General features: G+C 55.8%; 4 protein-coding genes across 4 annotated transcripts; all 4 read right to left on the minus strand.

Annotated features, from left to right (window-relative positions):
- Window positions 1-489: 489 nt before the first annotated feature.
- On the minus strand, window positions 490-3,172 carry SPRG_14104 (hypothetical protein). The gene is made up of 11 exons (XM_012353061.1): window positions 2,737-3,172; window positions 2,605-2,687; window positions 2,446-2,555; window positions 2,114-2,399; window positions 2,002-2,072; window positions 1,791-1,956; window positions 1,489-1,736; window positions 1,108-1,441; window positions 859-1,062; window positions 732-808; window positions 490-679 (listed from the first exon to the last, which is right to left on the minus strand). Exons 1-11 carry the CDS (start codon window positions 3,126-3,128, stop codon window positions 605-607), a joined length of 2,046 nt encoding a protein of 681 aa, XP_012208451.1. The 5' UTR covers window positions 3,129-3,172; the 3' UTR covers window positions 490-604.
- Window positions 3,173-3,501: 329 nt separating this feature from the next.
- SPRG_14105 (hypothetical protein) lies at window positions 3,502-4,551 on the minus strand. The gene is made up of 3 exons (XM_012353062.1): window positions 3,992-4,551; window positions 3,823-3,944; window positions 3,502-3,778 (listed from the first exon to the last, which is right to left on the minus strand). The coding sequence occupies exons 1-3, from the start codon at window positions 4,538-4,540 to the stop codon at window positions 3,532-3,534; spliced, it is 918 nt and encodes a 305-aa protein (XP_012208452.1). The 5' UTR covers window positions 4,541-4,551; the 3' UTR covers window positions 3,502-3,531.
- A 437-nt stretch (window positions 4,552-4,988) lies between these two features.
- SPRG_14106 (hypothetical protein) lies at window positions 4,989-6,508 on the minus strand (the record flags this gene model as incomplete). Its single annotated transcript, XM_012353063.1, has 2 exons — window positions 4,989-5,678; window positions 5,711-6,508. The coding sequence occupies 2 exons, from the start codon at window positions 6,506-6,508 to the stop codon at window positions 4,989-4,991; spliced, it is 1,488 nt and encodes a 495-aa protein (XP_012208453.1).
- Window positions 6,509-11,502: 4,994 nt separating this feature from the next.
- Window positions 11,503-11,739, minus strand: SPRG_14108 (hypothetical protein; the record flags this gene model as incomplete). Its single annotated transcript, XM_012353064.1, has 1 exon — window positions 11,503-11,739. A coding segment is annotated over one exon (237 nt), but the record flags the coding sequence as incomplete, so codon positions are not given.
- Between the last annotated feature and the right edge of the window lie 13 nt (window positions 11,740-11,752).

Genomic DNA, 11,752 nt, shown 5'->3' on the forward strand with positions numbered 1-11,752 from the left:
TTATCGCACTAAGACTGTATGCATTTAGGCCGGCCGTTGTCCAGCCAATTACTGATCGATGTTGACAGACATCCAATATAAATATAAAGCAAGCAATAATAAATTGGAAAATTAAAAAGATTGTTTTATCGATATTCCCGCAGCCCCCTGTACAGCACTTTGCCCGACGCCATGTGTTGGAATGGATGGACGAGGCCTCGCAGATGCCATGGACCGTCGATTCGCGAAGCTCTTCCGTGCTGGGCACATGTTTTCTTATTGCACACAGCCACGTACTCTAGAAATACTCGAACGTTGGCATAAATTCACTCACTATAATAGCCTGCACTACTTAAACACGTCTGGAAATACTGAAGCTTCATGCACTAACAAGCTACATAACGTGGATACGGGGAACGAGAACGCACCGAGGAGGGGCAAGCGAAGAATGAAAGTGACTACTATTGCTCGACGTTTTCGAGCCACGCTTCGAAGCAGAGGCCGACTTTCGTGGTATCGTTGGATCGATATATCGACAGAATGATTCATTTCAAGCGTTTGTGAGAATGTTTCCCTGATATTAGTCTAGGGTATCTCTCCCCCAAACACTTTCCGTCGAGGAGCCCTAACCCTGCAGGACATGAGGCGCGAGCTCGGGGTGAATGGGCAAGTCCGAGTCGAGGCTCTTCCGCGCTGCCATCTAAGCACAAACACACTATCAGTACAATCAGTCGATGCAGAACACGGTGTACCATGCCCATATGTGCGCTCTGCACAACATCGTGACCCTTGAGCATCCCATAGATCGTGCCGCCCACAAAGCTGTCGCCTACACACCATGCTGAGCTTGAAAGACAGACGCCAGAATGGTCAACGCACCGGCACCGGTACAGTTCCACACACTCTTGGGAGTCCCCGGGAGGTATACAATCGAGAGCGGTGGCGAGAGGCAGCTGCCGTAGTGGACACCACCCGGCGGCAGCTGGCGCACCGTGTCCGTCGTCGCAACGACGGCACCGTCCTTGCCCAACGTCACGAGCACGTGCACCGGCTTCTTCTTCTCCGAGTGCATGACCTTGGCAACTAATAGAGCATGTCATTTGCATCCCACGACGCCCGACGAAGCACCTGTGAGGAGGTCCGTGACGATGCCATCAACAAGCGGGATGTGGCGCTGGCCTTTTTGCACACTGAACGCAGCATCGACTGTCGTCCACTGCGAGAACCCTTCGTCGTCGACCAGCGCACGCGCCATGGCCGCGAGCTCGTCCGAGTTGGGCGAGATTGCGTGGACACGGGGGAGCGCGCCGGCGTGGACAACCCGGCGCGCCTTCTCGACCGACGTCGGCTCAAACCACAGCAGCGGCACGTTCGCCGCAGCGACCTTGGCCATCGTCGCTGTCGAGAGGTTGCCGTCAAAGACGACGGCCTTGGTCGACGGCGACGTCCACGTCGCTAGGTCCTAATCAGCCAAATGATATTCTCTTCGGGTCTTGTAGCGTAGCGTACGAGGCCATCCATGGCTTCGGCGATCGACATGTCTGCGATTGCAACCTCGAGGTTCCCAGCCCCGTTGAGCATCGCGCAGTACGTGGCCGTCGCGTGGGCGGGTGGCGTTGCAATGCCGGCGGTGCTCATGCCAATGGCCTGCAGCTGCTGGAGGAGACTCGCGCCCGCAGCGTCCTGGCCCACGTTCGAAACGAGGAGCGTGGCGACGTTGAGGCGGTGGAGACACTCGGCGATGTTGCGCCCGACGCCTAAGAAACACAATTGAGCAAAAAGAACGCTATTGAGTCTTTGAAGGCGTCTACTTACCCCCCACGTTTGCTTGGTGTGGCCAATGTTGGACGTGCCATGCACAAACTGGTCCGACGGACGCGAAATGATGTCGAGCACCGTACCGCCGACAACAACCACGTCCGAGTCGACTGCATGCGAGGACGACGGCGTCGCGCTCGCCTTGAGCGCCACGGCAATCTGCGCGAGACGCTCTTGAATCGTAGAAAGATGACAGTCGAGTACCTTGGCGCCAATCACGGCGTTGTGCTCAACGAGCGCAATATTGGACGTGAGCGACTCGCCCTTGGTGAGCTCTAGACATCGAAATGAGCTACTGTGCGCTTGTGTATCGTACCGTTGATGCGCTTGAGAAGGAAGGGCGTGACGGCGTTGCCCGTGATGTTGTTTTCCTTGGCCTGCGCGAGGCCCGACTCGATCGCGTGCGTAATGACGTCGGCGTCCGCGGGCGCCGGGTTGGGCACGGCAACTACAAACCCGTTCGGAAGGCGCAGGTTCTTGCTCGTCGCAATGAGTTTGGCGACGGATTCGGGCGTATCGAGACGGACGTGCGCCTTGGAGCCGCTTGTCGTCGTGAAAAAGGCCGGAAATTCGCTGGTGCCATAGCCCACGACTGGCACCGCCTAGGAACTTGATGTGCTCGCCATGCGTAAATAGCAGACGTCGTACGTTTGTCTCGAGAAATTCAAGGGTCTTGGGGATGTCGAGGATCGACTTGACACCGGCGCAAATGACAGCGACCGGCGTCCGGGACAGCTCCATCAAGTCGGTCGAGATGTCTATCATAGTGCGCGAACATCAGTACAGTACGAATGAGCATCGTCGCACCGAGGGTGTCTTCGCAGAAGCGGTGGACGCCGCCAATCCCGCCCGTCACAAACACGTCGATGCAGGCCGCATGTGCAATGCGCCTACGCAAAACAAGGCTGCTTGCGACGATCCAAGGAAGAAGATTCATACATGGTACTCGAGACGGTCGTCGCGCCCGTGCCGTTGGAGGCGACAACAGACGCAATGTCGCGCGTCGAGCACTTGGTGGCCTTGGCGCCGAGCGACGCCAGCGTGTGCAGCTGGCTCTTGGCGAGGCCGACGCAGATCTCGCCATTGAGGATCGCGATTGTCGCGGGACACGCGCCGTGCTCGCGCACGATGGCCTCGACCTTGGTTGCCATCTCAAAGTTCTGCGGGAACGGCATGCCATGACTAATGATCGTCGACTCGAGCGCGACGATGGGCTTGCCGTCACGGAGCGCAGCTTCAACTTCGGGGCTCATCTTGAGCTGGTGCATGGCGCGCGTGCTGTGGCGGGCGAGCGGCGCATGGAGGCGGCGCCGGGTCAGAGAGCGAAGCATTGGCGTCGGACGAGTGCTTTTCAAATGCGTCAAGATCACCGCACGACTCTTTTAGAGGGGCCCCCTACCCAAGTTCAAGGTCCGGGCGCCGCTGATTGGTCAACGCAGGCGCTCCAACCTTGCACTTATCTGGCGCACGCAAGCGCCGCTAGAGGAGTATGGTAAGTGCTGCCGTGAGCCGGCTGCCTCCTGGATGTAGCCATGCTTGGAACCAGGATGTCCCTTAGTTGACGTCGCAACGTCTACAGCTGCGAGTCTTTCCCTCGCCCCACACTCGCAGTGTCCACGCTTAAGCCATCTCGATGGTGTCGGCTTCATTGTCCACCTTACGTTACCGTCTGTTCCGGTCGTGCGTTGCCATGTAGCCACAGACTTTGTCTAACACGTACTTTGTTGCATCAATCTACAAGGCCTGAAAGTCGGTCGAGAACTGGCCGATCTTTTGCGCGACGGCGTAGTGGAGGCCAGACGTCTTGCTCGTGACGGCGGCGTGGACAGCCTGGGCCTCGATGGTGTCCGATGGCTTCTTGTCGTAAGAGCACTGGATCTCGTAGTCGCCGTCGTTGCCAATGTCGTGGCACTTGAGCTTCCCCTTGGCGTTCAGCCCGACCGCCTCCCACTCGAGCGTAAACTCAAAGTCAAAGAGAAACCTAAACGCTTTGAGCACGCGGAAGTAGACCATTAAAAGTCGTACCGCTTCTTGCCGCGGATGACGCACACGGAGGCGTCGCCCTTGAGGTCCTTCACGGGCTTGGTTCGGATCGTCGTGCTCGAGTGCAGGACTTCGACGCTCGCGAGGAGCTCTTCGAGGCGACCCTATATAGCGAGTTGGACACGGAAGCGGAGTGCAGACGCAATTGTACCTTGGCCCACTTGGTAAAGTCGCGCTGCTCAAAGGTGCCGGCCGTGTTCCACGCCGACCCATCGTGCGCCGGTGCCACCACTTCGACCTCTTCAATCTTCTTTGGCGCAATGTCGCCAATGAGCGCCTTCTCGTGCTCTGACTGCTCGCGATGGAAGTACGGAAGCCCGTTCTTGTAGCCCTTGGCGTTTTCGATTGATTCGTCTTCGACAACAACTTCGGTCTTGGCCGGCTTGGCCTTGGCCGCGGATGTCGTCGTTGTCACCGCCTTGGTCGTCGATGTGGCAGCAGTGGTCGTCGACGATGCCGCCGTAGGCTTGGACGGAGTCGGCTTCTTGGGCTCCTCGGGTTTTTTGCAAATGCGCTTGTGGTAGGACCAGTCGCTGGTTTGGCACGCGCGGTGGCAGTACGTGGCCTTCTTGCAGACAGAGCACTTGAGCTTGGCACCTGTCGTGCCGCAGTTGCGGCAGTCTGCGCCCGGCGCCTCGTCGGCGTCCGAGATCTTGTCGAAGCGCGAGTAGTCGTTGGCGTCTGTCTTCTTCGTGGCCATTGCGTTGAGGTTGTGATGGCCAATATCATCCGCGCCCTCGCTCCCTCGGTTTAACGACACGTTGTACAGAGCATGTTATAACACACAAATCCAGAAGTCATAACATGTCACGTGTGGGTGGATGATCGCTGTAGACCTCGTCGCGGCAAATAGTCGTGGGCCGTGCTTAGAATCTACCAAGCTACAACATACATACAATGCACGTATTCGTACATTGTACACCTCCTGCCCTCCTGGTAGACTGCTTCAAAACGATCCTTGCTAGAGTTACAGTAGACTGTTATAACACAGGTCTGCATTGTTTCCGGATGACGTGGCACGCCATCCGGTGCGTAGAAAATTCGAGATTGCACCACGGGATCGTTCCCATTTTGACGCTGCCGATCGCATGCACGCCTCGCATACCGGTACGTCTAACAAAGATGCAGCTGTATTACTACTAGACCAACTAGACGTGGGCCGTCCCGTAGCTGCCTTCTTCGTGCAGTAGCTGCGAGCCTTCGTGGACGCTCTGGCGGCGCGGCTTGAGGTTGAGCGTGCCGCTACCGTAGCGCATCCAGTAGAGCGTGATGGCGCCGAGGACGACGGCAAGGCCGGGCACGAGGCAGTAGATCTGGCGCACAAAGTACGCGTCCGCGAGCGCATCGTTCGTGAGCGCCTGGCGCGCGTTCTGGATAAGAAGCACGGCAATGCCGTTGGAGATCTTGTCGGTGAAGCTCATCGCGCCGTACACGAACGCGCCCGACTCATTCTGGTCGCCGACGAGGTCGCCCTCGAGACAGACGCTCGTGACCATGACGACGCTTTGGCCAAAGCCGAGCATTGTCGAGAGCGGGTAGATCCAATGCGACGTCTCGACCGTGAGGTACCAGCACGCAACGAGCGAGAGGACCATGAGACCGGTGCCAAAGGCGAACGTGCCTTCGCGGCCCATGCGGTCGTTCATGTAGCGCATGCCAAACGTCGCAACAAAGCCCGAGAGGTAGACGAGCAGCGGTACGATCGCCATGGACGCAGCGTTCATGTGCAGCGAGATCGTGAGGAAGAACGGAATGTAGACTTGGGTCACGTTGACGCTGAGGCGCGTGCACATGTAGACCATGCCGACTTCGTAGAACATGCACACTTTAAACCAGCACTTCCACGTCATGGCGGTGCGGTCGCAAACACGGGTGTCATCGGCGTGAGGTCGGCCTCAAACGGCATATCGGCCGGGCCGCGATGGCCGTGGTCCAGCACCGCGGGGCTGTTGCGGCGCGCACGCAGCGATTGGATCTCGGCGACAGTGGTCGGGCCGCACTTTTCTTCCGTGCCAATGAGAAAGTAGAATGTGCAGAGACCGCCAACGACCATCGTGAAGATCGTCAGCAGCGTAAACTTGAGCTGGTCGGGCACGTTGTACGGCGAGACGTCGTGCAAGAGGAAGAAGAACGCGATGAAGACCATGACGTTGGAGAGGATCGTGAACGCATACCGGACGCTGTTGAGGATGACGCGGATATTGTCATTGGAAGAGAGCTCGGGCACCATGGCCATGTGCGACACTTGGACAGCCGCCCACCCGACGTTGAAGAGACTCGCAGCCGTGCAATAGTAGAGCACGAGCACCGTCGACGACGGTGCGTCGGTAAACCAGCGTGGCAGACATGCGCCAAAGACAAAGAAGAAGCAAAGCATGACGAGCACGCAGCCGCCAGCGTTCCACGTCTTGCGGCGGCCAAAGCCAATGGAAGGAAACCCCGTCGAGCGGTCCGAGAGCACGCCGACGAGTGGCGTCGCAATGCCGTCTGCGATTTGGCCCGAGAACATCACGATCGCGCCATCGACGGGGCTGAGTTTCGCCACGTCGTTGAGGAAGACGAGGAGGTAGCTAAACCACGAGGACGCGCACATGTCGTTGAGGACGTTGCCAACGCCATAGGACAAGATCTTGGCGGTCGTCCACTGCTTGGAGGACTTGCTGGCCATGCTGCTCAATGCTCGGTGGAGGCCAAATCAAAAAGTCCATCGCGACGCTGCATGAAAGGCCGTATCCGGATAAACCAGTATTTATATCCAAAACGGGTCACGCGACCTGCTACATTGTTCCAGTGACATTAAAAACCGCTCCATCGGGTGGCATGCTGGCCGTGCGTATCCGGAAACCTCTCTCTTTGAATAATTGCACTTTCCTGTGACCGACGGCGGTGCGGGCGCGTGACATGCGTTTTCAGAGTCGACACTGTCGCCTTCAACGAGGCACGGCGCTGGCATTAGATACTTGGAGGCCGGAGCGTATATTCCGCGGGAGAAAGGGATGGCTACTAGCTTCAACGAGCATCTCGGCCACGACAAAAGCGATCTCGGGTCGCTTTGACAAAGAGCCGATACCGGTGCGTAAACAGAAAGTAGGATGCGCAATCGGCCTCGCATTATTGGTCGCGACGCCGTGGCTTTGCACTGCGCCACGTGAGGACGTGGGTGCGACGCTACGTACGGATTCCCTTGTTACGTCCATTCATGACCGAGCAAGTGATCGCGGACGGTTATCAATGCAAGTAATTGGCGGTGTTACTTCAAGTGCTACTGGATAGTGCAATTATTATCCGACGGTGGGCCGAGACCCATTCCGGAGCCGCTCCAGCCATTGGATTACAACCGCACCCGTTGATGATCTACTTGGCATGGATCACAATTGGATCACGCAAAATGAACGCGATGTTGCGCCGCGATGCTTCTTAAACGATTATTGTTCCCACGAGAGCTGCCACGAGAGAGACGTCTTTGTCGACCACAGGATTCCGAGCGGCACTGCTGGTCCAGCGACCGAATATACAATCTTCTGAACATAAGGACAGGTGCTGGTTGGTGCTCGCAAGGGTATATCCTTGGTGCTCGCAAGTGATTTACTCTTGAACGATTTATCTTGTGGTGCTGTACACGTCACCAGTGGTTGATAGATATGTGCTTCACCGAGGAAATGCTACTGTTCTTGAAAGGAACCGGGAGCTGCTTCAGCTTGCGCCAGCACACACTGCAAATTGCGGTGTGCATACACTGCACAAATGCCTATATACATTTGCTTGCTCAAGTTTAAAGAAAGCTATGCAACTGAGCGAGTGGACGCAGATTTCGTTTTCGAAACTTTAGATAATCCGTACGGTATGTTCAGTGGAGAAACCACCACCGCTCCGGCATGGAGTGCGCGCAAGTTTAGCGCTGGTTCACACCGAATCCAGATGATTGACATCGGGGTCGCAGCCTGATGAGGTGGTTTCACGAGGACCTTTGATTTCCCGATTTGGCGCCAACGGCCGTGCTCGACGACGAACCTATTTATAGAAGCCGAGGCGCTGCCACGCAATCCTGTTGTTGAAGAACTGAGTTATATTACATGCAATTATAGAGATATGGTGGACTTCCTAATGCGCTCGTGAGGATTGGCCGGTGCGTCATCGAGGAGCGTTAGTGGTCTTGATTCGAGATTGTGCGAGGGACCAGGTAGCGTGCACACCAAGGGTCGTCGCGGAAAGCGGCCACAGACGCGTCAAGAGATGGCACCACAGCGCGAAGAGCCAATTGCCGGACGTGCAGTCTTGCGATAGTAGCTGCCCGGATCGCTAGCGCGGCAGCGGGAAGTTGCGTCAGCTTCGAGCGGAAGACACGATTGTTGCGTTCGAGCCAAATACATTACCAGACGCAAGCACGTAAGATCGGCCAGAGGGCACGAACAGACGACTTATGGACCGAGTACGGCATGGCGATATCGTCGTAGAGAAATCCTGTCCCTCCCAATCTTATTCAGCATCGCTAGCCAGACATCTCCACCGCGTCCGTTGGTAGTACCGCAACGACGATAAAAATGGCCTTGATCATGAGCCTTGATGCTATGCCAGTGATTCTTCTATCTCTAATTCGGAGCCGTAGCCTCGAAGCGTTTGGACTCAACATCAAGCTCGCCATCCAAGTCTCTCGACCACATCGTTAATATGTCTTTGGCCCACAAGCAGGCGGACTTCGATACCTCAGACGGAAGTGGAATCGAGGTTACACGGCGCGTTCCCATACTAGTACACTGGTGCTCCGTGACGCGATGCCTCTCAAGAGTCTTCAAATCGTAGGAATGTAATACAGGGAACAAGCGCGATAAGGTGGATCAGCTTATTCAAGTGAAAAATAGGTTGACTTTTGATAAATAGACGTTCGCTGACGGACACTGGTTAGCTCGACGACGTGCTCACACCGCTCTGGATCGAGCCGCGGTTGGAGATGCTCGAGCCAGACAAGTTGACGCCCCGAACACTGTCGTCACTGTCGTCGTTGATGATGTCCTTCTTTGTACTCTTGTCGGAGGCACTCGCACGCGCGCGGTCGATTTTGGCTTGGACCAGAGGGGCGTTGCTCATGTACTGGCGGTAAGGATGGAATGTGTTCATGATGATGTAGTGTGCTTGGCCGAGCCAATTGGTAAATGAACCAGAAAAGCGGCTACACCTGAAGCGACGGCTGACCCAGTCCCACATATCCATATCTATTCCCCCGCGGACGAGCTTATTCGTGGCAGTAATCGCTGTCAACTTAACTTTACGACGCTAAAATATTTCACACTGTGTGCAGGCGACACGAAATTCAGTGGCCGTGTGACTGAGACCGTGTCTGGTCGTGGCCATCACCAATCTCGCATCGTCTGGTACGTTCTTTATTTTGGTGTCCTCGCGTCCACAAGTGACGGGACAGGTATGCGTCACCCATTGAAATAATTTAAATCGCACGAAGCACAACGCACTCTGCGTTCCGTTGCATGGGTTGCAGCAATCACTGCAACTGCGAGCTCAGCAGGCAGCGACAATCACACATCCGAACCTCGGCTCTTTGCTTCGTGTACGGATTATACCCCAATCTCATCCGCCGCAATCGAGTCCATGGTCCCACATGTGATGTACTAGTAAATAATTTAAAATTGCACCGATGTACTAGTAGGTCCAAATCTTGCCATCGTGGTATTAAAAAGCAGTACCGGTATACTAGCTATGGAGAAATAGACTGCAATACCATTATGTCCGTCCTACCATGGCTGGGTCAAAGCGCCATGTCAACGGTGCTAGTACATTCGCCTGAAAAATATTTAAAAATGTAGCACGGATATTCCTCGTTGATCGGCAAATGGGACGCATTTACATGCAATAGGCACGTCGCTTGCGTGCGCCGCTCCGCGTTTTTACCTACAGTTGAGCAATCACGCGGATCTGACTCCACTCCACTGTCAGGGTCTCTGTCGCGTGTCATTTTCTTGCAGCATGCCACGTGGGGCAGGTGGATCGAATCAGCAGATTCCAGAGGCCGTTCCTCAAGAAGATCAACAACACCCGCATCAAAAGTCAACGATAGACACACATGTATCAGTATGGGCGTGCTAATATAAATAGAATTAGGTCCGAGCGAGGCATCAAAATCACTTGGACGCGGTGCTCGCGACGCTATCGCCAGAGACGCGGTTGGAAATACTCGAGCCCGAGAGGTTGGCGTCGCGCGGTCCGTCGTCGCCTGCGGCTTTCTTTCCGTCCTTCGAGTCTTCGGTCTTGCTGAGTGAGCGCGCAATGCGGGCATGCGCCATCGTCGCGTCACTCATGAAGCGGTGGTGTGGATGGAACGTGTTCATGGTCGTTCTGGGCCGCGAGTGGCAAATTCGAAAATGAAGAACCTTCTTTAAAGAAGACGAGCGATCCCACCTGTACCCGCAATCTCAGTTTCACGCGCGTACGTGCGATGGGAGTAATTGACGCCACATCGCTGCGCAAGAAAGCTCAGAGAAATTCACCTTCGTGTCCATTCTACACTCGTGGAGTAGTGGAAAGGCCGTCAACTCGCAGAGCTTCAAGTCCACCCACCATCATCTCTGTCTCGCAAGGTCAGGCCATCTGAGCCATACGAGCCACGGCGCACGTCAGCCTGTGAACGAGCCCCAAAAGGATGTGCTGAACCACTGGTGGTGGGCTTCCTACAACACACTGGTTGGAAGCACTCGAAGGAGAATCGAGGAAACCATCGCGAATTGCGAGTGTATATAGAGCGGCAGCTACTACAGTCGAGAGGAGCAACAAACAGGGATGTGCAACCGCGCTTCAACGCCGGATCATGCTGCTTTGAGTCGTGTACCGGTAGGACGGAACAAAGCGTGCATCAAGCAACGATGTGGCATGACGTGGCAAGCTTTTAAATATTGATAGTAAATATTGCGATAGGGTTCGACATATCATTTGGACGTGAAACTGTCGGTCGAGTCGCGGTTCGAGAGGCTGGAGGCCGAGTGATTGTTCACGCCACGGCCGAGATCGTCGTCGCAATCACCTTGGTCGCTACTAGCGCCGTCGCGGTTGGATGCGCGCTTCTCGCTGGTCTTGCTGCGACCGCGCTCAATCTTGGCTTGGTTGATGGCGGCGTCGCTCATAAAGCGGTGGTACGGGTGAAATGTGTTCATGCTGGCTAATTAAAAAGTGAGGTGCGTAATCCAAGGGCGTTTGTAGAGGGCGCACACATTTGCCGTTCGTTTCTTCAACCCGAAATTTCACATGCAATCTGCATCGATAGCTCGGGTCACCAGTCATGTCCAGCACCGTTTGACACGACGGACCAATCACAAGCTGGTATTACAATGCTGTGAGCCAGGATTGGCGCCACGTCGCACGTGCCTGACACAAACTGGTCACTTTCCAGAAGCAGCGCGCATAGGCTGGAAGGCCAGACACGCGGGAAATGTAATTTCCACAGCGAAAATTTTGGACGCGGCTTTGTCAAGCAGCGGAAGCCTTGGGCGGCGCCGAAGCCTGCATGATATAGGCTGCATACTATATATTGGAAGGGAGGTGTCGCTGGTCAGCTGCGCGCGCCGCCGGATGGATGTGGCATCCTATGTGAAGCCTCCTCGCACGCTCAGGTTGAAGTTGCTTGTCGAGTCTCAGAGCGTAAAAACCCGCGAGCGTGTGTTAGCGCTTATGAAACGCATCGAACTCGACGACCTTGGCGCGGGCAGCGACCAAGCTGGCTTCAATTGTGCCGAGCTGATCCCGAAAAGCCGAGTACACTTTGCCCGAGACATTGGCTTGTTGGAGCGCGACGAGCTCCGATGTCACGGCCTCGAGCTTTCTCTTCTCGACGACTTCGGCGTCCGCGACAGTCGCTGCGATCGTCGGGTCGTCGCGCGTCGGCAGGTGGAACCGGCGCTTGCACCCGGTG

The sequence above is a fragment of the Saprolegnia parasitica genome (genome assembly GCF_000151545.1).
Source record: "Saprolegnia parasitica CBS 223.65 unplaced genomic scaffold supercont2.113, whole genome shotgun sequence".
Lineage (NCBI taxonomy): Eukaryota > Oomycota > Saprolegniomycetes > Saprolegniales > Saprolegniaceae > Saprolegnia > Saprolegnia parasitica.